Source organism: Wasmannia auropunctata, unplaced genomic scaffold, assembly GCF_000956235.1.
Source record: "Wasmannia auropunctata unplaced genomic scaffold, wasmannia.A_1.0 LD336088.1, whole genome shotgun sequence".
Lineage (NCBI taxonomy): Eukaryota > Metazoa > Arthropoda > Insecta > Hymenoptera > Formicidae > Wasmannia > Wasmannia auropunctata.
In genome coordinates, this window is record NW_012026802.1 from 650,344 (window position 1) to 672,222 (window position 21,879).

General features: G+C 39.5%; 6 protein-coding genes across 7 annotated transcripts; 3 read left to right on the top strand and 3 right to left on the bottom strand.

Moving 5' to 3' along the window:
- The first annotated feature begins 6 nt into the window (after positions 1–6).
- Positions 7–6,967, top strand: LOC105448137. Its single transcript, XM_011686522.1, has 4 exons — positions 7–1,488; positions 3,643–4,391; positions 4,477–4,695; positions 4,789–6,967. The coding sequence occupies exons 1-4, from the start codon at positions 19–21 to the stop codon at positions 4,886–4,888; spliced, it is 2,538 nt and encodes an 845-aa protein (XP_011684824.1). The 5' UTR covers positions 7–18; the 3' UTR covers positions 4,889–6,967.
- Positions 6,036–9,345, bottom strand: LOC105448136 (actin, clone 403-like). Its single transcript, XM_011686521.1, has 4 exons — positions 8,962–9,345; positions 8,507–8,885; positions 8,147–8,382; positions 6,036–7,730 (listed from the first exon to the last, which is right to left on the bottom strand). The coding sequence occupies exons 1-4, from the start codon at positions 9,085–9,087 to the stop codon at positions 7,341–7,343; spliced, it is 1,131 nt and encodes a 376-aa protein (XP_011684823.1). The 5' UTR covers positions 9,088–9,345; the 3' UTR covers positions 6,036–7,340.
- Positions 9,346–9,430: 85 nt separating this feature from the next.
- Positions 9,431–14,439, bottom strand: LOC105448138 (histone acetyltransferase KAT2A-like). Its single transcript, XM_011686523.1, has 5 exons — positions 14,134–14,439; positions 13,055–14,023; positions 12,415–12,972; positions 11,604–12,328; positions 9,431–11,462 (listed from the first exon to the last, which is right to left on the bottom strand). Exons 2-5 carry the CDS (start codon positions 14,020–14,022, stop codon positions 11,269–11,271), a joined length of 2,445 nt encoding a protein of 814 aa, XP_011684825.1. The 5' UTR covers position 14,023; positions 14,134–14,439; the 3' UTR covers positions 9,431–11,268.
- A 380-nt stretch (positions 14,440–14,819) lies between these two features.
- Positions 14,820–18,102, bottom strand: LOC105448139 (histone acetyltransferase KAT2A-like). Of its 2 annotated transcripts, none has more exons than XM_011686524.1 (5): positions 17,818–18,101; positions 16,759–17,733; positions 16,122–16,676; positions 15,320–16,041; positions 14,820–15,073 (listed from the first exon to the last, which is right to left on the bottom strand). In XM_011686524.1, exons 2-5 carry the CDS (start codon positions 17,730–17,732, stop codon positions 14,880–14,882), a joined length of 2,445 nt encoding a protein of 814 aa, XP_011684826.1. In that variant the 5' UTR covers position 17,733; positions 17,818–18,101; the 3' UTR covers positions 14,820–14,879. The 2 variants fall into 2 exon arrangements, with proteins under 2 accessions (XP_011684826.1, XP_011684827.1); XM_011686525.1 differs by lacking the exon at positions 14,820–15,073 and adding an exon at positions 15,082–15,178 and having other exon boundaries at positions 17,818–18,102.
- Positions 18,103–18,142: 40 nt separating this feature from the next.
- On the top strand, positions 18,143–19,491 carry LOC105448140 (transcription initiation factor TFIID subunit 10-like). The gene is made up of 3 exons (XM_011686526.1): positions 18,143–18,521; positions 18,706–18,770; positions 18,945–19,491. The coding sequence occupies exons 1-3, from the start codon at positions 18,411–18,413 to the stop codon at positions 19,144–19,146; spliced, it is 378 nt and encodes a 125-aa protein (XP_011684828.1). The 5' UTR covers positions 18,143–18,410; the 3' UTR covers positions 19,147–19,491.
- Positions 19,492–19,952: 461 nt separating this feature from the next.
- On the top strand, positions 19,953–21,780 carry LOC105448141 (hsp70-binding protein 1). Its single transcript, XM_011686527.1, has 5 exons — positions 19,953–20,291; positions 20,379–20,622; positions 20,701–21,103; positions 21,174–21,411; positions 21,508–21,780. The coding sequence occupies exons 1-5, from the start codon at positions 20,248–20,250 to the stop codon at positions 21,716–21,718; spliced, it is 1,140 nt and encodes a 379-aa protein (XP_011684829.1). The 5' UTR covers positions 19,953–20,247; the 3' UTR covers positions 21,719–21,780.
- Positions 21,781–21,879: the final 99 nt, after the last annotated feature.

A 21,879-nucleotide genomic window follows, 5' to 3' on the forward strand; every position in this document is an offset into this window, starting at 1 on the left:
GGCGGTCGCGTCAAGAAGATGTCAAACGTCGGTTCGCTGTCCGAGCGACTCGTGAACGGTGAGAGGAGCGACGACGCTGCTGCTGGTGCCGCCACCGGCGCTGTCAGTGCAGGCCGCGGCCGCGGGGGCGGAGGAGGAGAAAGCAGCTGCGTGGGCGGCTGTGGTGGTGGAAGTGTCTTTGCTTCTCGTAGTGGTGCCGCCGGTTCTTGCATCAGTGGTGGTAGTGTTGGTAAGAAGAATAATAATAACAATAATAATACTGATACCGTTGGTAACAGCGGCATACTCGCCGTCGCGGCCGTTGTTACCGGCGGCGTCATCAGTGGCGCCGCGAACGGTCCCCGCGACGTGACGTTGTCCGACGCCCGCGACACGACGCCAGTGAATTTCTGCCGCGAGACTACCACGGTACCGCGCATCCGCGGCGGCGGTTGTCGTTGTCGCATCTTTGCTGTTGTCGACGCGTTATCATCCTCGGTGACAGGCGCGACGACGTGCGCGTCCAATGGTGGCGACGACGCCGCCGACGACGTCGCTGCAACGACGACGACGACGACGGACTGCCGCGAGATCACGCTGAGTAGCGCCGGGACGACGCCGCTACTGCTGGACGCCGGTAGCTGCACCGACGTGAGAACGGTCGGTAGGAGCAGAAGCGGCAGGAGCAACAACCGCAACACCACAAACGCCGCTGCCGTCGTCATTGTTGACATCGCGCCGTCGTTTCACGACGACGACGACGACGGCGACGGAGACGACGACGAAGACGAAGACGACAACGACGACGACGACGACGACGACGTCGAGGACGACGAGGAGGACGACGACGAAGACAAGGGTCGTCGTCGTCGCCGCCGCTATCACAATTGCGGCAACATGGTCGCGGCGATGAACGAGCACCTGTCCAACGCAACAACGACAACAACATCATCACCGCCGGCTGTGGCGAACGCCGTCCGTGCCGGCAACAATACCGTCGCGATGTCATCGTCGTCGTCATCGTCATCATCATCATCGTTATCCTCGTCGTCGTCCTCGGTATCGTCGGCTATGATGACAGCAACTACCACGAACGCCGGCGGCAACAATAATCCCTCCGCCACGATGATGACGATGGGCAGTGTCGGGAGCGGTGCCAACGGCAACAATAACAGTGGCAGCGGCGGCTGCACCAGCGCGCGCAATCAGGAGTTCCAAGAGGTGGACGGCGACAGCAAGAGCACCGCTGCCGCCGGTATCCACAGTTTTCCATGTGACTTCGATCATATGTACGCCAGCATGACCGACGGTGCTGCGCCGGCCGCCGCCGCGGCCACCGCTCTTGGCGTTAGTCCGCTCCGCGGTAATGAGCCCCGTCACAATGACTTCACCGAGGTCAAACACCTGAAGGAGCTGCTGTTGCTCCACCTCGATCTCATCCAGCAGCAGTCCGAGCAGATCGTCACCAAGGACAAGCTTCTCGCTGCGCTGCGTCAGGAAAACGAAACGGTACGCGCTCTGGGTGACGCGCTTGTTTCCTCTTTTCTGCCGCGAAAGGCTCTCTCCTTGCAACAGATTATTAAATAAAAAAAAAAGGGATTCTGCGAAATTCAGATCGATCTCAAGAAATCGGAAATTGGCCGGTAGAGATTTATCTCGATAGTAATTTTAAATAGGAGCGTATTGTGTGCGATTTTTTTTTATTTTTTTTCTTACATAAACACGTGGTTTTTTTCAGTGATTTTATTTCATGTGACAATGTTAATGTTAGATAAACGAATAAAGTGTTTAACTCTATCTCTAATTTCCAGAGGAGAGTATTAAAAAAAGTTTCGATTTTGACACTCAACTTACACCTGAATAAACCTTGAAAAATCATTGTTTGGATCCTGAAAAGACAAGAATTAAATAAGGATTTTTTATTTCCTGTCTTTTGAGGATCCAAATAATGATTTTTTTTTTTTCAAGGTCTATTCAGGTGTAACCTGAGGGCCAAAATCGACACTTTTTTAACACTCTCCCTTTTACATTCGCAGAATCGAACCGACTGCTGAATATACATACCTAATATAATATCATTCAATTCTTTGATTATCGTAAATCGCGAATTCGACGGAGATGCGTATGCATGGGCATTTATCTCTTAATGCAAGGCACCTTCCGAAAATGCAATTATTGCTTTAACATTAAAGTCGAGAAATGCGGAATGAGGTAAAGTGAGTAGCGAGGTGAGTCATCGATCGAGTTTTCAATTCAAAACCCCGATTCGTCCTCCAATCCCGTTCACCTGCGGCCGTCCCAATTTTTGCGTAAGCGCCCGTGACAATTGCGTCATGTGTACTTGAAGGAGGAGAGCCTAAACGCCGAGACAGCGAGATTCCGAAGTGGAGCCAAGTGGCCGAGAGATTTTCATTAAAACTCGAGTCGCGTTTTCGACAGGTTTTTTTCATCTTCAAACGCAAGTTACGCGGCGCGCGATGCAAAGAGCGAGAATCGCGTGAAATTTGTAGCAAAATGAAACCGCGACTCCGAGAGCTCCGATTCGCGAAATAACTCCTTTCCGCCGTCTCACGCTTCCCTTCGAGATAAAAATATCGTGATTCGTCGATAGGCTCGAAATTTTTCGCGTTTATGCTCATTCACAATTTTGCACGAGAATCGAGGGAAAATCGTGGTCGTGGGATGTCAACGCAGTTTCGAGCGACAGCCCACTCGTCGCGCAGTTCACGGTCGTCATCGACGATGAGTAAAAAGGCTTCGCGAGAGCGCCGCCCTAACCTGAGCATCGTGCGTATTCCTGTATCCGCCCGCCAAGCCGCCAATCCCGCTCTTTTTCTGGCCACGGAACGCGCCTCGGTCCGCGCCGGCAACGACGACGACGACGACTTTGGCACCATTTTGTAAAAAAAACGCGCTGCGCGCACATGCCCGCGAGTGTCAATTCCGCCCGATCCCGCGCCTCTCCCCTCCAACGCGATTCTGCCTAACCTAAATGTACCACGCGGGGAACAGGTTGACCGTGAAGGTCAACTTGCGCGGTGTCAACACGTGGTGGCGCTACTTCCGCATTGAGACCGCGCGCACGAGAAAGAGAGAGAGAGAGAGAGGGAGAGTCTGTGTGTGTGTGAGGATGCGTGAGAATGTAGGAGGTTGGAGTACCGAGAGTGTGAGAGATGGTGTGTGAGAGACGTGCGAGTTTTCTCTCCGCGGGAGTGACGACGTTCTGCGGTGTTTTCGCGATTTGAAAATGACAGTTGGATCGAAGGGGGGACCGCGATCGCGCGACCGTGCGACCAAGTAGGCGGCATCGGCGGCCGGGAAACCGGGTGCGAATCGGTCCCGTTTCTTTTCAAGTGGGTCCCCAGTGGACGCTAGTACGCGGTCCGCCGTTCGTCGACGGTGCGAATGACAGACAGGAGCGCGGGTCTATCGGATTAACCTCCCTTGTCGCGAGAGCGCGCGAGGATAAACGAGACGTCCGCGACAGACTCACCGAGTGATTCCACGATGATTTGCGAGGAGAGAAAGATCGTGTACAGACGGTACACGAGAAGTGTAAATAAATTTAAATATTTATTATAGAGGATCGATAGATGTTAGATATATCGTGTCAATCATGTGGAAGGGTGTTGTTTGGATCTGTTTTTTTTTTATTTGTTGCAGCTGAAACTGCGTTTGGAGCGTATGGAAAGGCGGGTGAGTCTTCAGAAGCTGAGGTCCGAGTGTAGCGAGAATTCCACCGGTTCGGAGCATTTGGGTAGCGCCTGCTCGCCCACCAGTGTCAATTCGGTGAATGTACCCTCGACTAGCGAACTGCACAGAAATGCTCAGTGCGAGGGCAGCAACATCCTGCACGAGAGCTTCAAGATACGTCTGAACACCAGCGGCGGTATCACTACTGTCAAACAAGAACCACTCGATAATCAAATTAAATTGGAGGTGAAACAAGAGACTAATAACGAGACCAGGTTCGAATGGGAAGAGAAAAAGAAGAGACGATCGGATCCGACTCCCTTGTCTACAGGTAGTAAAAAGAAAAGAGTGCTCTCCTGTTCGTCCACTATCAGTAACGACGGAGTGCAAGAAAAGATATTGGGTCAGGCTTTGCACGAAGCCAGTAGAAAGAGCGACAAGAAGGCGAAATCTCTTGTGAAGAGGGAATCCTTTCTCACAACAGAGGAACACTATTACACAGCTGTAGGAGATCCGACTTATACGTTAAATTTAAAACAGTCTAACCCAGTAGAGGCGAGTAATTCATTAGAAGTCCCAAGCTGGAGAGTAAAGGTATATACGAGTTGTTACACGATGGAGGGAACTGAGAATTTGGACGATGAGATTTTTAATAAGAGACATTTGAAATTGGAGAATGACGAAAGGAGGAGAAAGCGATGGGATGTACAAAGGATAAGGTTCGTAAAGTATACTCGCGGTCATCTCTTTAGGGGACATAATATAATTTGACATATTTTTTATTATATTTTACTATATCATTAGGGAACAAAGGCATATAGAGAAGTTAAAACAACGGCAAGAACGTCAAAATCATCAAGCTACGTGCTACAATACAAATCATACTGGTCCTTGTCCATCGTCCATGGAAGAGGAAACCATAACGTCCTTGTGGCCTGATATAGAACAAATTCAAAGTCTTCAAGTAGATCTTCATTTGCCAGTGACTGCATTTGGCGCTCTTATTCCTAGTTTTACTCCAAGGTAAGAAAGGTTTACTTTTTACGCGTACAACACGAACTTTACGTATTTATTATGTTAAGCATTCATAATTAACATAATCTTTATTTTTTTCAGTGAATTCTCTTTACCCTGGTCGAATATAACGCGAATAAAGTGTCGACGTCCCAAACGTTCAACAGGTAGAAGAAAATCTACAGGTAGAAGAAAAGTTTAGGTGATATGTACATTTTTATAAAAGTGGACAGAACTGATTTTTTTTTATCGGTACCGTCGGTTTTAAATTCTTGAAAATACTACTGCTCTCTCTCTCGCGCCATAATTGAAAGAGCGGGTTTTTTTTGTTGCAAAATAGGGGCACCAAAGATATTTTTATTGACTTTTTAAACATATGCAATATATATAGTATAGTTTACCTATTTTTTCTACATTTTTATTTAAGTAAAATTTACCGTCAACGCTTGTTTGATACATCTATTCTACATCTTGTACATACTCGGTGTTGGTCATTTTATTTATATAACTGAATACGTATCACACAACACATAACAAAGTATCAATCTGGCATATTGAGTATTTTTCAACTCTAGACCAGATTTCTGTTCCACTTTCAGTGAGTTGACAATATGGATATTGCAAAACTTTTTTACTACTCCAATTATATAGACTATATTATTTTTATAATTAAATACATTCTTTGCTATTAATTATAGAAGAATCATTAACGGACATATACATTGATAATATACACTTGGCAAAAATATATTATAAAACAATATACATAAAACAATATTACATAACGAAAGAATATAATAAATTTTTAAATTTTGTGTAGCTCTTTTTGATTAGACTTTATAAATTCCGCATTTCTTAATAATTTAACATTGGATGATAAATATTCTTGAAAAAATTAAACATTGTCGCAAAATGATCGCAAATTGACTAATTCCAAGATTTACAGTACAAATGTATTGTATAGAGTGTGCAAAAAAAATGTGCGCCTTCTTATTAACAGATTCTTTGACGAAATTAACATTTCCTTCACGAAAATTTGATGGCCTAATGAAATAATTTTCATGCACTTTTTCGTTAAGGAAACATTCACGCCAAAAAAATTTGTAACTAAAAGAAACTGAATCGCCTTTTGATACTGATCTGTATGTTGTACAATCTGTCAACGTTGTCCTATTGGATTACAAGTAAGATATCGCAAGATCTACTATTCTTGCTCTCATGTATGTTGAACGCTGAATGTCAAAATCCGAGAAATAGGCAGAGAAGAAACTTCGGACGTCGTAAACGATTGTAAAGTTATTAGTATCGCGACTAATAGTCCAATTTTATCGATCCGAGGTACAAGGCTCTTTGAGAAATATATATATATATTTTCACAATCAATTTCATTTTTAAATTTAAGTTAAATTTCAAGTTAACTATACTGACTTGGTGCATATTGTATATTTAAGAAACAAAATTATGTAAATTTTTCATTTGTGTTACCTTCAAATATTGGTACAGTTATTGATAATATTGTTTCACGGTTCTGTCGTACTGTAAAGATATACATATGTAGAATTCTCATACATTTTATCCGAGATGATTTGTGATAATTCCGATTTTACTTGCGTTATAAAAAACTGTAGTCTTACGAATATAACGGATCGACGCAAATAATAATTCAAGCAGATGACAACTTGATGACATTATTTTCGCATATCTGCTGGATATCAGATTATTATTTAAGACGTTCCACAATAACTTATCTTGGATGAATGAAAATAAAAATTGTATATACTTTTCTTTAGAAATATAGATTTTTTTTACGTTCTAATTTTTTATGATGCGTGTGTATATGTGTATATACATATATATATATACACATATATATGCTGTAAAATAATATATTAACCGTCCATGAAAGCTAATAGAATTTCATGAACAAAACAGCATTTGATGCTACGATACTACGAATGTAATTATCAATATCCTGTAAATGTAAATGACAACTTTTCTAGCTGTGAACTTACTGATTGAGTTCTTAGTACATCTACAAATATATACGACATATAACGCTCTGTGAAAAAGAATATAAATTATTATTTTCTAATGTATATGCGTCAACAGAGAGAATTTTGTTACGTCGGCAGATGTACTGTGTGTCAAAAAGTTGTACGAAAGTTTCAAAGAGGAAACGTAGGAAGAAATAGGCTCTTCACTGATGTCACATCCGCCTTAAACGTCCTACTGTGTAATATAACATCGAGTACATTTTAGAAATAAAAAAAAAAGACATTGATTCAGTGGCTCTGTTCGATGTGTACAAACTTCCTAATTCAAGCGTTTGAAGGAGTAAAAGTATTCATCTTTAAAGCTTGCAAGTGCGGATGCAATAAAATTGGGAATCGCCGATGATCGGATGTAGAATTCACTCGTTGTGAGTTAATGCTCTATAAGTATATTTATCAAAAGATAAGAAAACTATTGGCGAGTAAACAATTATTTTTTACAAGAAGTCCGAAGGGGATGAGAAACCATGTAAGAAGAAAATTATTATATTCAGGAAATAATAAATTATTACTCGGAAGAAATAAATATCGTTTCAGTTATCCTGCGTACGGTCCACCAAGGATTATTATCGGCCGAGAAGCATTCTGGATGATCATGGCATCTCAAAAGCACTTTCTATGCACGATAAACGGCCCTAACTCGTCGTACTCCTGCCTCGAAATCCACATCTGCTGGAACGTGCTCAGACTGGCGAGGATCGAGCCGCCGATCCACACCGAGTATTTCCTCTCGGGTGGCGCGATTACTTTGATCTTCATGGTGGGCGGTGCGAGCGCCGTTATCTCCTTCTGCATCCGATCAGCGATGCCCGGATACATGGTAGTGCCGCCCGAGAGCACCGAATTGGCATACAAATCCTTACGGATGTCGACGTCGCACTTCATAATCGAATTATACGTCGTCTCGTGTATACCGCAGGATTCCATGCCCAGGAAGCTCGGCTGGAACATCGCTTCCGGGCAACGGAAGCGCTCGTTGCCGATTGTGATGACCTGGAATCAAACCGTTACCCGTTACGTCTTCGTCCACTGACCGCGCGGCTAGCCAACCCATGACGAGTTAACACTCGCTCGACGCAAAATACGCGCGATTAATGTTAATGAGCGTACACTCCCTGCATTATCGTCGTTCATTACATTCAGACTACTACTTTCTGTATTTCTTTGTATCTTGTAATTCAGACGTCATTTTTTAAGTTTTCTTAAACTTAACTTTATAAAGAATTAGCAGCTGAGTTTTAAAATTTCGATAAAATTGTAGCTCTTTCTAAAAAAAATGTTACATTTTTTTTCTAAGCGTAACTCTTTTCTTAATAGAAGATTTAGTTACTATCAAGAAGTCTTTGATTGCTTTGAATACATAAGAATGTCGCATTCGTAAAATGATAATAAATCAAGTATCGCGTTACCTGGCCATCCGGTAACTCATAGCTCTTTTCTAACGCAGTCGATGCGGCGGCTGTCGCCATTTCATGCTGAAAGTCTAGTGCCACATAACACAGCTTCTCCTTGATGTCACGCACGATTTCGCGCTCGGCAGTAGTTGTAAAGGTGTAGCCCCTCTCGGTCAGAATCTTCATCAGGTAATCTGTCAAGTCGCGACCGGCCAGATCTAAGCGCAAAATTGCATGAGGTAGGGCATATCCTGGAAAAAGAGAAAAAACATTATTACGACATTAAGTGTCACGCAGTTGATTCTTTTTAGATCGCATGGCACTATTGCGTATACCACGAGAAATCGAATCGAAGCGAGCCGAGAGAGGTATTACCTTCATAAATCGGTACCGTATGAGATACCCCATCGCCGCTATCCAGCACTATGCCAGTCGTACGTCCGGACGCGTACAAGGACAGGACAGCCTGAATGGCAACGTACATAGCTGGAGTGTTGAAGGTCTCAAACATAATCTGCGTCATTTTTTCGCGGTTGGCCTTAGGATTCAGGGGAGCCTCCGTCAACAAGACGGGATGCTCCTCCGGCGCGACTCTCAACTCGTTGTAGAACGTATGGTGCCAGATCTTCTCCATGTCGTCCCAATTGGTCACGATACCATGCTCTATAGGATATTTAACAGTGAGAACTCCCCGTTTACTCTGCGCCTCGTCGCCCACGTAACTGTCCTTTTGTCCCATGCCGACCATAATTCCCTGAAAATATTCTTGATTAAAATTTATGTTTATAATTTATGATGACTCACCTAGCAAATATTTATATTCTCATTACCTGATATCGCGGTCTTCCAACAATGGAGGGAAACACAGCTCGAGGAGCATCATCCCCAGCAAATCCGGCTTTGCACATTCCGGATCCATTGTCGATCACCAACGCGGCCACGTCGTCGTCACACATTTTAGAATATTAAGCAAAGTGACTTTACAGTAATGTCAAAGAAACGCGTGTGTTTTTACAGCAGATAAATAAATAGGACAACTGAGAGACTAGATGGTACAACGTCCTCACGTGACGTTAGCTTCTGAAGCATTGCGTTTCTTCCTAGAAGAGTTGCTTTATATGAGCGCCCCTCCTTCCGCCCACAGATCCGCACACACAGCTATCTCTCCTTTTATACGACGGCTTCAGAAACGAACAACAATTTTAAATTGTGGCTTAACAATAATAGATCTCTTTCACATCGATAGATTTAAGAATACTTTCGCTTATTGTTGAAGAAGAAGATTTACAAGTTGACTGGTTTTAGTAAAACCTGTTTATAAATTCGTAAATTACATAGTGAATGTAATAATAACGAGAATATAATTTATAAATATGATACACAGCTTTTCAACATAGTTTTCACGTAGCAGTAGTTTTTGACATAAAAAACAACGTCCGCACAAATGATACGAATAAAAATATGTTTTTAAAGATATGTTTCACTCTTAGAAGTATAATATACAATAGAATATAATACGGTGTATTACAATTGTGGTTGTCAACGCTACGTATTGTGAAAGGAAGTAGAATATTCAATAGATAGCATCCTCTCGTGCATTTCTTACTCTTTAGAGAAATATGTATATACCTTTTTAAATAAAAGACTTAATTGCTCTTTAATGTATGCCAATTATAACTGGCAGCTACTGCTTATAGTGTTATTCTCAATAAACGCACGAAGTTCTTGCGATAATTAGAGCATACATTTTTCTGCGTTCCTGCAGTCGCATTGATCTCTCTGCAAATCTGCACTACTACAACGGCAATTCCTTTTAGACGTAACGCGCGAGGAATGTAATTTCGTTTGCAAACATTTTTCAAGCGAACATTTTGTTCCATGATGATACCTTCAATCATCTGAAATCTATTTAAAAACAGATTTCTAAATAGCAAGATAAAATGAATCGAGCTAATAAGATCCAATCGTAGAACGTAACTATTATTCGTTCAACAAGTTCTCTCCATATATGTCACAGAATTACAGATTGACAAAATTAAACAAAAAACGAAGGAGATAACGGAAGCTCATAAGGTTAAAAAAGTCTTAATTGTTCTAAATTGTCTCCTATAAATGTGTGCACTTTTTCTAAAAATAGAATGTGTATATAATCGAAGTGCCCGCGGTTTCGTGAAATATATTTAAGAAACGATGTTACGTATTTTTAGAAGAATATAATGCAACATTATGTTGGCCCTTCAATAGTTTTGTTATAAATTTTTACTACGTATTATAGAATTATCCAGTCAATCAATTTAATAACGTTGGATCAATATATTAATTTCGATACGAAATACGAACATGTAACGCAAATTTGACTGCTGTTATTCTCATTCGTATCATTTCTAGACAACAAGCTTTATTCCTTTAAGAATACTTTACAAACCAATGCGCATTACAGAGAATCACTGTTCCATAGACTGGTCGCCCACTAGAGCGATCTTTATAATTGCTGTATTACGCTCCTTAATTAACTGCTCGACTAATGATATTAATTAGGCTGTGAAATTAAGTACTCACTTCAGTCTAAAGTTTTTGCATAAACCACTCTTGATATTTTTAACATCATAATGTTACATAGTATAACATAGTTAAAAGGTCACATATAAACAATTCGCGCAATCAATATGTGAAATATACTATTAATTATGATTAGATAAGCGATAGCTAGCTGCATTTTATGTACACACATACACACACACACGCGCGCGCGTACATATACACATTCATTTAACGTGAATTGCATGTCAGAATATATATATATACATACACACATACACATATACATTTGAAGAAAAACCAATTGAAACAAATGTAATAAACATGATATAAACACATTTTAAAAAATACAAAGAATGAAAGCCCGATGATCGAAGAAAATACAGTATCACGGAAATAAAAATTTCTTTCATCTTTTTTATTCCGACATACATTTCCGCACATGTAGATCTATTTAATTTCGACAAATATTGCACGAAAAGCATTACAATACCAAGATATGGATTTTCTTCATAAAGCAATAATACTTTGTAATAAGTATAAATTAGGAAATATCAATTGCCAACGTTATCATTATAATGCAACAGTCTTAATAATTTCTACTTATCCCAGAGTCCAACTTCTTTCATACGTGTTTGAAAGTATTTTTCTAAGGCATTGGCACAACGGTAATATTCAGTTTCAGGACTATTATACAATCTACAATTGGTGAAAATCCGTAACATGTCGGCTATAAATAATCTCTTTATTACATAGTATCCCGAATTCAAGCGATCATGCATCGTCTTGAGATCTATAACATACGAATAAATATATCATTACATTTCGGTTTCTTGTAATCCGTTAGTTTCTTTTATGTAATAATCAAGTATATTATATTCGGAATATGTAAGATTTTAATTAAGCTAAATGTATGGACATTTCTTAAACTCACCCATAGGATATTTTATATGATCGTAGTAATCTGGAACATCATTCTTATCTACAGGTTTCAAAAAAGGCCACGCTGTGCTGTGTTTTTTCACACTGTTCAGAACACCATTTAATATATTACATAGAGAATCCGGCACGTCTAAACTTGTGTCCATCGGTTCTGGACCCTGCATTCCTTTCGTCACACCTCTCGTTCTAGTTTGTGCACAACTTTTCCATCCGGTCTCGTGAATTCCCGGGATACACTCGATCGGAATTCCCCTTAAACCTTCCTTAAAACACGTCAAGCCGGGATGCACTTTTTGTATTTCTTGCTGCCTCTGGTGAATCAGCTTTTTCACAATTTCTTTCTGCTTCCGGATAACTGCCGTAAATTCGGTATACACAATTTTCGGATTTAGCTCGCAATGCATCAACGTCGCTCCCACGTAATATTTTATGTACCCTTGGTGCACCGACTTGGGCAGTTTTATATCTTTGCTAAATCCCTGTTTCTTAAAGTATCCAATAGCGAAATCATCCGCGAATGTAAGAAAATGCAGTATATTGTTTTTAATATGATAATCCTTCAACATGTTCATCAAATGCGTTCCATAGCCCTTTACTTGCTCGTGACTCGTAACAGCGCAAAACACTATCTCTGTAAACCCTTGACTTGGAAACATACAAAAACAAATCCCACCAATTGGACGACCGTCCTTTATTAAGGCTAGTGTTTTATGCTTTCTGTAAAAACAAAGAACACTAATTTAATTATTGAATGCATTCGTACGTAAAATTATCTACATTGACACTAGATGTCTGTTACTCACGGATCAAAAACAAGCTGAGTAATGTATTCTTTGGGCGTTCTTGGTAACTGATGGCTGAATATATCCTGCAGTCCTATCAGCCAGAGCATAGTTTGCTTAGACACTGGCCGTGTCAGGCTATTTCCCACTACGTGAAATTCTATTATCTTTCTACTTTCTTCCATCTTGGCGGTCTCGTCCCGTGGCACATTTGGTGGAAACACCGCATCAGAACCTGACATATAATTAGTGTCATTGATAGATGCAACAATTTCAGCAATGGTCTCATTTGGCAGATCCTCGAAAGTTTCTTCATTCTTTCGTCTCTTTGCGTCAAGGCGCCCTTCGGCATTAGGACGTTTCTCCTGGATCTTCTTAATTCCAGGACTAATATTTATTGTTGTAAAATTGTCTTTCTCATTCGGAGGAACGGTAACCTTTTCAAATTCTCCCGTTTTTCTTGCTTGAGCCTTTGATTCCAAGGCAGTTTGAATGTGAGAAGGCGGAAGTTGTTTAAATTCAGGATCCCAAATGGGGGAATTATCAGAATAAATCTCTCCTTCCAACAGTGACAAAAACCTTGAACATAAAAGATTACAATTCAGCTTGATACCAATAAGTTATATATATACAAGAAATGGAAGAGAAATTCAGAACATACTTGGGAAAATGCGTTAAAACCAAGACCTTTTTTTCCGGCGCAATTCTGTCTCTTTCATTGTTACACTTGTCCATTAATTGTCTGCAAACTGATCTAAATACAGCTTGTAACAGACTTTTCCCAAAAACTAAAGCAGTGTCGTAATGCGGCAAGGAGTCACAAAATGCAGGCACATGGCAAAAGACGAGCCAGCGAGTATAATTGATTTTATAAACAGGAGCTTCGTCCGCGTTAAGTATCGGCCGTTTGGTAGCGGGCGGTTCAAAATTCCAATAATTCAGGCAGTGTAAAAGCATCTTTGCCAGATCGTACATACCCTGCCACTCTCTCGCCGGCAAATGACTAAATTTATACAAAACAAAGTTCATCACCGCTTTCGCTATGTTGGGTCTTTCAAACGGCGGCTGCCCTAACGGCCCTTCTATGGTCGGCTTCGTCATAGACCAGATGCAATTCCTCAACAATTTGTACAAATAAATATATACTTTCTTAGTGTCGGAATCCGTTTCCTTGTGTGTACTTGCAAAAATATTGTCAGCATCAACAGCCATTCCCAACAATCTGGTGATCTCCTCATCAGATTGAATCGATATATGTTTGATATGATTTTCTAAAGGATGTTTACACGTCTTGCAGGGATCGGAAAAGTTTATAATAGGCTGCTGTATCTCGCCCTTTGGAGATTTTATAATCGGCTGCGCGTTCTTCCAGCCTGTACATGTACACGCCTCCGTTTGGCAAGTGCTGTAATTCGAAAGTTTTAACAGTTTCTTCTCTCGCGGCCAGCTGAGCGCCTGATGCTTGCGTTGAAGTATCCTCTGGAGATTAGTCGTTCGGTTTACTTGAGGCTGCGGCTTAGCTGAATTTGCGTCCTTGTTATTACTTTCTTGTTGCAAAGTACTGGTGACAGGTTGTCTAGTTTCTTCCGAAGAAACGGTTGCATAAGAATTGCCGTCCTCAGATGCCATTCTGCTAAAAAAAAAAAAAAAAAAATTATTGTAATATCCATATTATTGGATGGAACAAGTTGTATGTGGCTCAATCGTGTCATAATTGTAATTATTTTTCAAGCAACTTACATGAATTTACACGTACATTAGAAGTTCTTGCTCGAATACAAGTAAATTAAATCACAATTTTACATAAATTGAGTTAATTATATTCTACCACCTCAATGGTTGCGAATTTACTCAACGGTTCGATAATAATATTCTGATTTGAATAAAGAATGACGATATCTACAGAATTCTCATGCCGTTAAAAACCCAGCATTCTCTACGATTCTCTACAATTTGTTGTATTATTATTAATATTATGTCGATATATGGGACAGTTCTTGGCAGATCAGGTTATATGAACTGTTCGCTAATGCTCCCTACACACTAAACTCTACTACACACCGTTGCGTGCTGCTGCATCAGGAAATGCGGCAATGCTATGAGATAACACATGTCCACACGCAACGGCCAATCGTTTCCAGTTTTTCTGGAAATGATAGCATGCAGCGGGAAATGATTGGTTGTCGAGTGAATTTCAAAGTGCTTTTTAAATTTCTGCTACGTGGATTTAAAAATTTTAATTAGCTAATTAAATTCTCCGCTAAGTGAATTTCTATTAAATGCAAATTTTTATTAGATTTACATACGTCATAGAGTTCTAGATTCAAAAATTTCGTAAAAAGTTTCGTGAGAAAAAAATTTTGACTTAACTTTTTAGGAATTATAATTGTCCTAAACATGAGCTATAATAAATAAGGAACAAATAATGAACAAAAATTGTTTTTATATTTTTTATATTATATATATCGTAAGCATTTAAAAAAATTCTACTTGTCCCATAGACCAATCTCTTTCATACGCGTCTGGAAATATTTTTCCAGAGCATTGGCGCAACGATAATAATCGGTCTCGAGACTGTTATACAATCTACAATTCGTGAAAATTCGTGTCATGTCTGCAATAAATAATCTTCTAGTTACATAATATTTAGACTTCAAACGCTCTTCCATAGTCTTGAGATCTGTAACAAAAATTCATCTATTGTTAGTTCTTGATTTATCATTGAGGTCTCTCATTTTAACATTACTTTTTCATTTATATTAGTAATATTGATTACTAATAATATCTGTAACAAAAATTCATCTATTGTTAGTGCTTGATTTATTATTATAAGCTCTGTCATTTCAACATTTTTCATTGATATTTAATATTTTATTATTCAAATAGTATTTTAATCGTTTTAAAAATGTATATTTTCTCTGCTCACCCATTGGATATTTTATATGATCATAGTAATCTGGAACGTCGTCTTTGTCCACAGGCTCCAAGAACGGCCAAGCTGCGCTATGACTCTTCATGCTATTCAAAACGCTGTTCAAAGCGTTATAAAGAGAATCCGACATATCTATGCAATCTACAGATTCCGGACCTTGCGTTCCTTTGGCCACGCCTCTTGTTCTTGCTTGAGCATAATTCTTCCATCCGGTCTCGCGAATTCCCGGAATAGATTCGACGGGAATACTTTTCACACCGTCTTTAAAGCACGTTAAGCCCGGATGAACTTTTTGTATTTCCTGCTGCCTTTGATAAATTAATTTTTTAACAATTTCTTTCTGCTTCCTCAATACCGCTGTAAATTCGGTGTATACTATTTTAGCATTCAATTCACAGTGCATCAGCGTCGCTCCTTCATAATCTTTAATATATCCTTGATACATCTGCTTCGGCAATTTTATATCTTTGCTAAATCCCTGTTTTTTAAAATATCCAATGGCAAACTCATCTGCGAACGTGAGAAAGTGCAGTATGTTGTTCTTGATGTGATAATCTTTCAGCATGTTCATCAAGTGCGTTCCATAGCCTTTCACTTGCTCTTGACTCGTGACAGCGCAAAATACTATCTCGGTAAAACCCTGAGTAGGAAACGTGCGAAAACAAATACCGCCTATTGGACGACCGCTTTTTACCAGAGCCAATGTTTTATGCTTCCTGGGTGTGATAAACAACGGATTATTATATTAAATAAATTCTTCCAATAAATTAAGATATTATTTTTTAGTAATACTCACGGATCAAAAACAAATTGAGATATATATTCTTTTGGCATTCTGACCAATTGATGACTGAATACGTTATGCAATCCTATCAGCCAGAGCATAGTTTGTTTTGACACAGGCTGCGTCAGACTGTTTCCGACAACATGAAACTCTATGATCTTCCTGCTTTCCTCAACTTTCGCGGTTTCGTCTCGCGGAACATCCGGAGGAAATACCGCATCAGGCCCGTACATGTAGTTGGGATCATTAATAGTCGCAACAATCTCAGAAACAGTTTCGTCTGGCAAATCTTCAAAAACTTCCTCACATTTTCGTCTCTTTATGTCAAGTCGTCCATCGGGACGTTTTTCAGCAAGTCTTCTTATTCCGGGACTAATATTTATCGTTGTATAATTGTCTTTCTCGTTTGGTGTAATAGTGACCTTCTCAAATTCCCCAGTCTTTCTCACTTGCTGTGCCTTCGACTCCAAGGCAGTTTGCAGATGAGACGGTGGTGTTTGTTTGAATTCGGGATCCCACATGGGCGAACTGTCGGAATAAATCTCAGCTTCTAGCATGGAAAGAAACCTTTAATACAAAGAATTATATGGTTAACTGTTATAATTATACGAAAAACATAAGAAGAGAAAATGGAATTTAATATACATACTTAGGAAAATGTGTTAAAAGTATAACTTTCTTCTCCGGCACTATTTTGTCTCTTTCATTGTGACATTTGTTCAATAATTCTCTACAAAGTGGTTTGAATACGGCTTGCAGTAGAGTCTTCCCGAAAACCAAAGGAGTATCGTGGTTCGGCAAAGAGTCGCAGAATGCAGGAACATGGCAGAAGACCAGCCAGCGGGTGTAATTAATTTTGTAAGTGGGAGCCTCGTCCGTTTTAAATGTCGCTTGTCTGCTACCGGGGGCTTCGAAATTCCAAAAGTTCAGACAGTGTAAAAACATCCTTGCCATCTCGCACATAAGTTGCCACTCCTTCGGCGGCAAATGACTAAATTTATACAAAACAAAATTCATCACCGCTTTCGCTATGTTGGGTCTTTCAAACGGCGGCTGCCCTAACGGGCCTTCCACGACCGGCTTTGTCATAGACAAGATACAATTCCTCAATAATTTGTAAAGGTAAAAATAGACTTTTTTAGTGTCGAGATCTCCCTCCCTGTGTGTACACGCCACGATATTGTCCGTGTCGACAGCCATTCCCAATAGTCTGTTGATCTCCTCGTCGGATTGTACTAACAGATGTTTGATGTGACTCTCCAGAGGATGCGTACACGTCTTGCACGGATCGGAAAAGTTTATAACGGGCTGCTGTATCTCGCCCTTCGGCGACTTTACAATCGGCTGCGCGTTCTTCCAGCCTGTACATTTACACTCCTCCGTTTGACACGCACTGTAATTCGCAAGTTTCAACAATTTCTTTTCTCGCGGCCAGTTGAGCGCCTGCTGCTTGCGCTGATGTATCCTTTGGAGATTACTCGTTGGATTCACCTGAATCTGCGGCTTATTTGGGCTTGCAGCATCCTTATTATTACTTTCCTGCGATGTACTGGTAACAGAATGCCCAGTCTCCTCCGAAGAAGCTAATATTGTAGTATGAGAATTGATGTCCTCGGATGCCATTCTGCTCAAAATCATTATTTTGTTATATTAAGAATTATAGTCAGTCAATAGTCACATAATACATGTACACACTTATTAAACTTACATGAAAATTTTTGTCAATATAAATTGTATGTGAAGAAAATAAGTTGCAATTTGGCGCGAATCAAATTAATTATGCTTTTATTCCTAACCCTATCGTTGGCTTATGTATTGAACAACAGAAATCCAATAATATTTCGGGTCGTATAATCGATCACAATGTTTATAAGTTATTTTTTTTATTATTATAGACACATTTTTCACAATTTGTTGGTGTCGCTGATTTAAAAGACAATGCTCCGACTAGGGTTAGGTTGGATTATGTATGTATGCGATATGCATGCGTGATGTATGTATCAGAGCGAAGCCTCTGTATGTATATACGTACACATATCCGGATATGTATATGCGATATAATCTTCACGCCGCGTCAAAACTCCGATGCTCCGAACTACGTGTGAGTCGAGCATAAAAAAATTCGCGTGTTACCACCGTGAAAAAGTGCTACAGTGCTCTCGAAAGGATAAACATTTTATAAAAGGAGAGACAGGAATCGAAGTTCAAGAGAGACAAATTACGGAACACAGTTTGTCTTCGCGTCTAGTGTTTTAGGTTAGGGGTCCATAACACTGACAGCTTTACTCCGCGTTACACGAAATGGCAGAGAATTTCGAAAGAGAAACAACACCGATTTACAATGAGGAATGCAAGACTGCGGGACAACCGTTGTCAGATTTTCTGTTGCAGTTAGAGGACTATACACCCACGGTATATCAATCTACCACTTTGTTGATTAAGTTTCCCCTCTCTAAAAAATAACCTTGTATTTTGGGCGAGTTATGTGTTTTCGTGTTTATATCAAATACTGTAGAACTATATATAATACTATAATTTGGACTATAAAACTATAATACTAGTACATATAAAACAATATATTCTATATTGTTATTAGGTACCTGATGCTATCACCGAACATTACTTGCACACAGCCGGTTTCAACGCTACGGACTCTAGAATGTAAATATGAGCGCAATATATTTAAATCATTCTATAATTAGGAGTTTTGTTAAACATTTAATATCTATTCAGTAAATCTATTGAATAATGTTATTTATGTGTTGACTCCTTGTTACGTATGTCATGCATATGTTGAGTAGACAATAAACTTTATACATATATATATTATTTTAGAGTGCGTCTGGTGTCCTTGGCGGCACAAAAGTTTATCTCAGAAATTGCCAACGATGCACTGCAACATTGTAAGACGCGTGGCGCCAATCAGAATACAAAAACAAAGGGAAAGGATCGACGTTACACTCTAACCATGGAAGATCTGACACCGGCAGTCGCTGAATATGGCATAATAGTGAAGAAACCACATTATTTCGTTTGATTAGAAAAGCTATACAGTTTAATTGATGTGTTCATTTCGTTAAATCGCATCACTGTAATTAATAATATATGATTGCATTTTTGGGCGAAAGTGTCAGCAGGAATCATGTCGTATGTATAAAAAAAGATCCACTGTTATATATAAAAAGGAAAAAGTTTCATGCCTATATGTGTATCAATTTGAATATACATGTTTAAAAGGTTCTTTTTTTTTATTAAGAACGAGACTAGGTCTAAATAAGTTTCCTAAAATTATAGTTATAGTTTCGTAATTACAATACTTGACACGTACATCTTACATCATTGTATCATTAGTGTTTTTGTAATAAAAATTTATGTTATCAAATTATGTTTTAATGTTTAGATAAATATATATAAAATATTTATTTTTCTGACTTGAACACATGTGCATAACTAAATAATATCTAATTAAAACAAAAAATATGCTTTCAAAAATAAAGCTTTTGAAATTGTAGTTTTTAAACATTCGACGTTTCTATCGCATCTCTTGCCTGATTATATTCTCCTACTACTTTATCTATTTTTGACAATTTAACAAAATTGCAGTTTCTAGAATAGTAGTACCTTTTATCTGATTATTTTTTCTTGATTTCATTTATCATTTTCAAATTAAAATTGTGTTAATAATCAATGTCGGTAATTTTTGAAAGATCTCTTGCACTAAACCAAAAGGTACAGGTAGGTAAAGTCAGCAATGACTTTACCGAAAGTTAAACGTATATGTATGTTAAGTCTGCACAGTGACTTTATCGACATAAGCGTAATTAAAATTAAACATTTTGATCATTCCAACTTCCAAAGCTTTTTATTTATTGCTTTTTTATTTATTCTCTTCGTTTACAGATTTTAGTGCAAATAATACTGATGCTAACTTTATACTATACACAGTCATGATGCATGAAAATTCAGATACGATACTCGGGCTTCAAAATGACACAATTGTAGTGCGACATCTCATATATGAAGAGATTCATGAATGTAATCCAGGAATATAAAATCCCATAAAAAGAAATACGATGAATCAGAAGTAGTTGAGGATTGTTCGCGAAGAGGCTGATATTAAATCGGCGTTATTCAGTTAATGGGTGCATCATTCGCTAAACAGAGTGGCGTCAAAATGAGCAAGTAGGTATTATTTGGATACGGTTAACCTAAACTTAACCACCTGATGCGTTTTTTTTACATAAACGAACGTGATCTTTTGCCTCCCAGTCCTGAAAATAGAGAATCGAAAAAAGATGCCAGGCAAGGCCAGTCGAACAGCAGTGCGAGACCGCTGTCCATCGAGGGTCCTTCGACCTCCAGTAATACTAATGCCGAGCAAATCCCACCGCAACCGTTGCCGAATCAACCGAGGCAACCGACCAATTTGCAAGGACTACTCAAATATGCTATGGACGCGGCACAGTCTGAGGATTCGGAGAATAAACCATCGGTCTATCCTTTGGACGAAGAAGTACGAAATTTAATTTATAATATATTTACGCGCGTTATTTGTTTGTTTGTATTTAACGAAATATTCCTTACATTGCAGAAAAAAACATTCTTGAATGATGCGTTATCGTCGTTAACGGTGAACGTAGTAGAGGAACTGCAGAAAGCTGTACAAATCTTGTCTAATGTCGCTAATCTACGAGCGGACGACGATTCGTTGGAGTTTGAAAATGCGCTGGAAAGGATGGCGGATTACGTAGACAATATTGATATAGCCAACGACTTTTACAAGATCGGCGGTTTCTCGATATTTCAACCGTGCCTGAATTCCTCGCACAGTAACATCAGATGGCGGATAGCCGATATTATCGCCGAATTAGCGCAAAATAATCCATTTTGCCAGGACAAGCTACTGGAAGCTGGAGTATTTCCCGTGCTGTTGTCTATGATAGATGCGGATCCGTCGGAACAGGCCAGAATAAAAGCTCTGTACGCGGTGTCATGTAAGTGTGTTGGAACGACGCGAGGGGCGCGATCTTTCATTTCATTGATATTTTTATATTTTGAATGCAGGTATAGTAAGAGGGCATCCGGCGTCGTTAAAGTACATGGATACGAATGACGGTTACTCGGTGCTTTTGCGAGCGATGCAGAGTCCGGTGGAGAAACTACAGATAAAGTCCGCATTCTTACTCTCTAGTCTGTGCAGTAAGGATGACTCGAACGACGTAAAATACACCCTGGTAAAAATGGGATTCATAGAACAAGCGGCGGGATTATTGGGCAGAATGGACCTACAGCCGGCAGTAAGGTAACGTATCCGTGTAGCATTTCGAGGGAACGTAACGATTTCTAACATTGTTTTCCTTGCATCCGATATTATAAATCCAATATTTCTTTTTTACAGGGAACAATTATTAAGAGTGCTCAGTGGTATGGTGAACGATAATTTCTTGCCGGCGCTAAAGGAATGCCGCCGATCACAATTGTGTTTAAGATCCACTTTGGAGCAATTGCTGACGGAGTTGAAACCTGTGGAAAATCAGGACGAGATAGACATGTGCTCCGAACTTCTAGACAAAGTGTTTTCCGAGCCTGACACGAATCAAGAGAGATAACGAATTTGTATCTTAATTTTCCTCTTAAATAAACATAACGATATTGTATTGTGTAATACTAACATATATATCTTATAGTTTTAAATAATTCAAAGGAGTAAACAATGCGCGTAAACTTTAACGCAAATTATTTCTTATATTACCAAGCAAATCGATCAAAA

Coding starts and splice junctions, on each gene's coding strand:
- LOC105448137 (XM_011686522.1), top strand. CDS start 19: ATGTCAAACGTCGGTTCGCTGTCCGAGCGACTCGTGAACGGTGAGAGG. Junction 1,489..3,642: donor TGCGTCAGGAAAACGAAACG/GTACGCGCTCTG, acceptor TATTTGTTGCAG/CTGAAACTGCGTTTGGAGCG. Junction 4,696..4,788: donor ATTCCTAGTTTTACTCCAAG/GTAAGAAAGGTT, acceptor TATTTTTTTCAG/TGAATTCTCTTTACCCTGGT.
- LOC105448136 (XM_011686521.1), bottom strand. CDS start 9,087: ATGTGTGACGACGACGTGGCCGCGTTGGTGATCGACAATGGATCCGGA. Junction 8,383..8,506: donor TACGGTACCGATTTATGAAG/GTAATACCTCTC, acceptor CTCTTTTTCCAG/GATATGCCCTACCTCATGCA. Junction 7,731..8,146: donor ATGAGTTACCGGATGGCCAG/GTAACGCGATAC, acceptor GTTTGATTCCAG/GTCATCACAATCGGCAACGA.
- LOC105448138 (XM_011686523.1), bottom strand. CDS start 14,022: ATGGCATCTGAGGACGGCAATTCTTATGCAACCGTTTCTTCGGAAGAA. Junction 12,329..12,414: donor ACTCAGCTTGTTTTTGATCC/GTGAGTAACAGA, acceptor TTGTTTTTACAG/AAAGCATAAAACACTAGCCT. Junction 11,463..11,603: donor TCATATAAAATATCCTATGG/GTGAGTTTAAGA, acceptor CGTATGTTATAG/ATCTCAAGACGATGCATGAT.
- LOC105448139 (XM_011686524.1), bottom strand. CDS start 17,732: ATGGCATCCGAGGACATCAATTCTCATACTACAATATTAGCTTCTTCG. Junction 16,677..16,758: donor CTTTTAACACATTTTCCTAA/GTATGTATATTA, acceptor TTTGTATTAAAG/GTTTCTTTCCATGCTAGAAG. Junction 15,074..15,319: donor TCATATAAAATATCCAATGG/GTGAGCAGAGAA, acceptor TTTTTGTTACAG/ATCTCAAGACTATGGAAGAG.
- LOC105448140 (XM_011686526.1), top strand. CDS start 18,411: ATGGCAGAGAATTTCGAAAGAGAAACAACACCGATTTACAATGAGGAA. Junction 18,522..18,705: donor TAGAGGACTATACACCCACG/GTATATCAATCT, acceptor TATTGTTATTAG/GTACCTGATGCTATCACCGA. Junction 18,771..18,944: donor AACGCTACGGACTCTAGAAT/GTAAATATGAGC, acceptor ATATTATTTTAG/AGTGCGTCTGGTGTCCTTGG.
- LOC105448141 (XM_011686527.1), top strand. CDS start 20,248: ATGGGTGCATCATTCGCTAAACAGAGTGGCGTCAAAATGAGCAA. Junction 20,623..20,700: donor TCTATCCTTTGGACGAAGAA/GTACGAAATTTA, acceptor CTTACATTGCAG/AAAAAAACATTCTTGAATGA. Junction 21,104..21,173: donor AGCTCTGTACGCGGTGTCAT/GTAAGTGTGTTG, acceptor TTTTGAATGCAG/GTATAGTAAGAGGGCATCCG.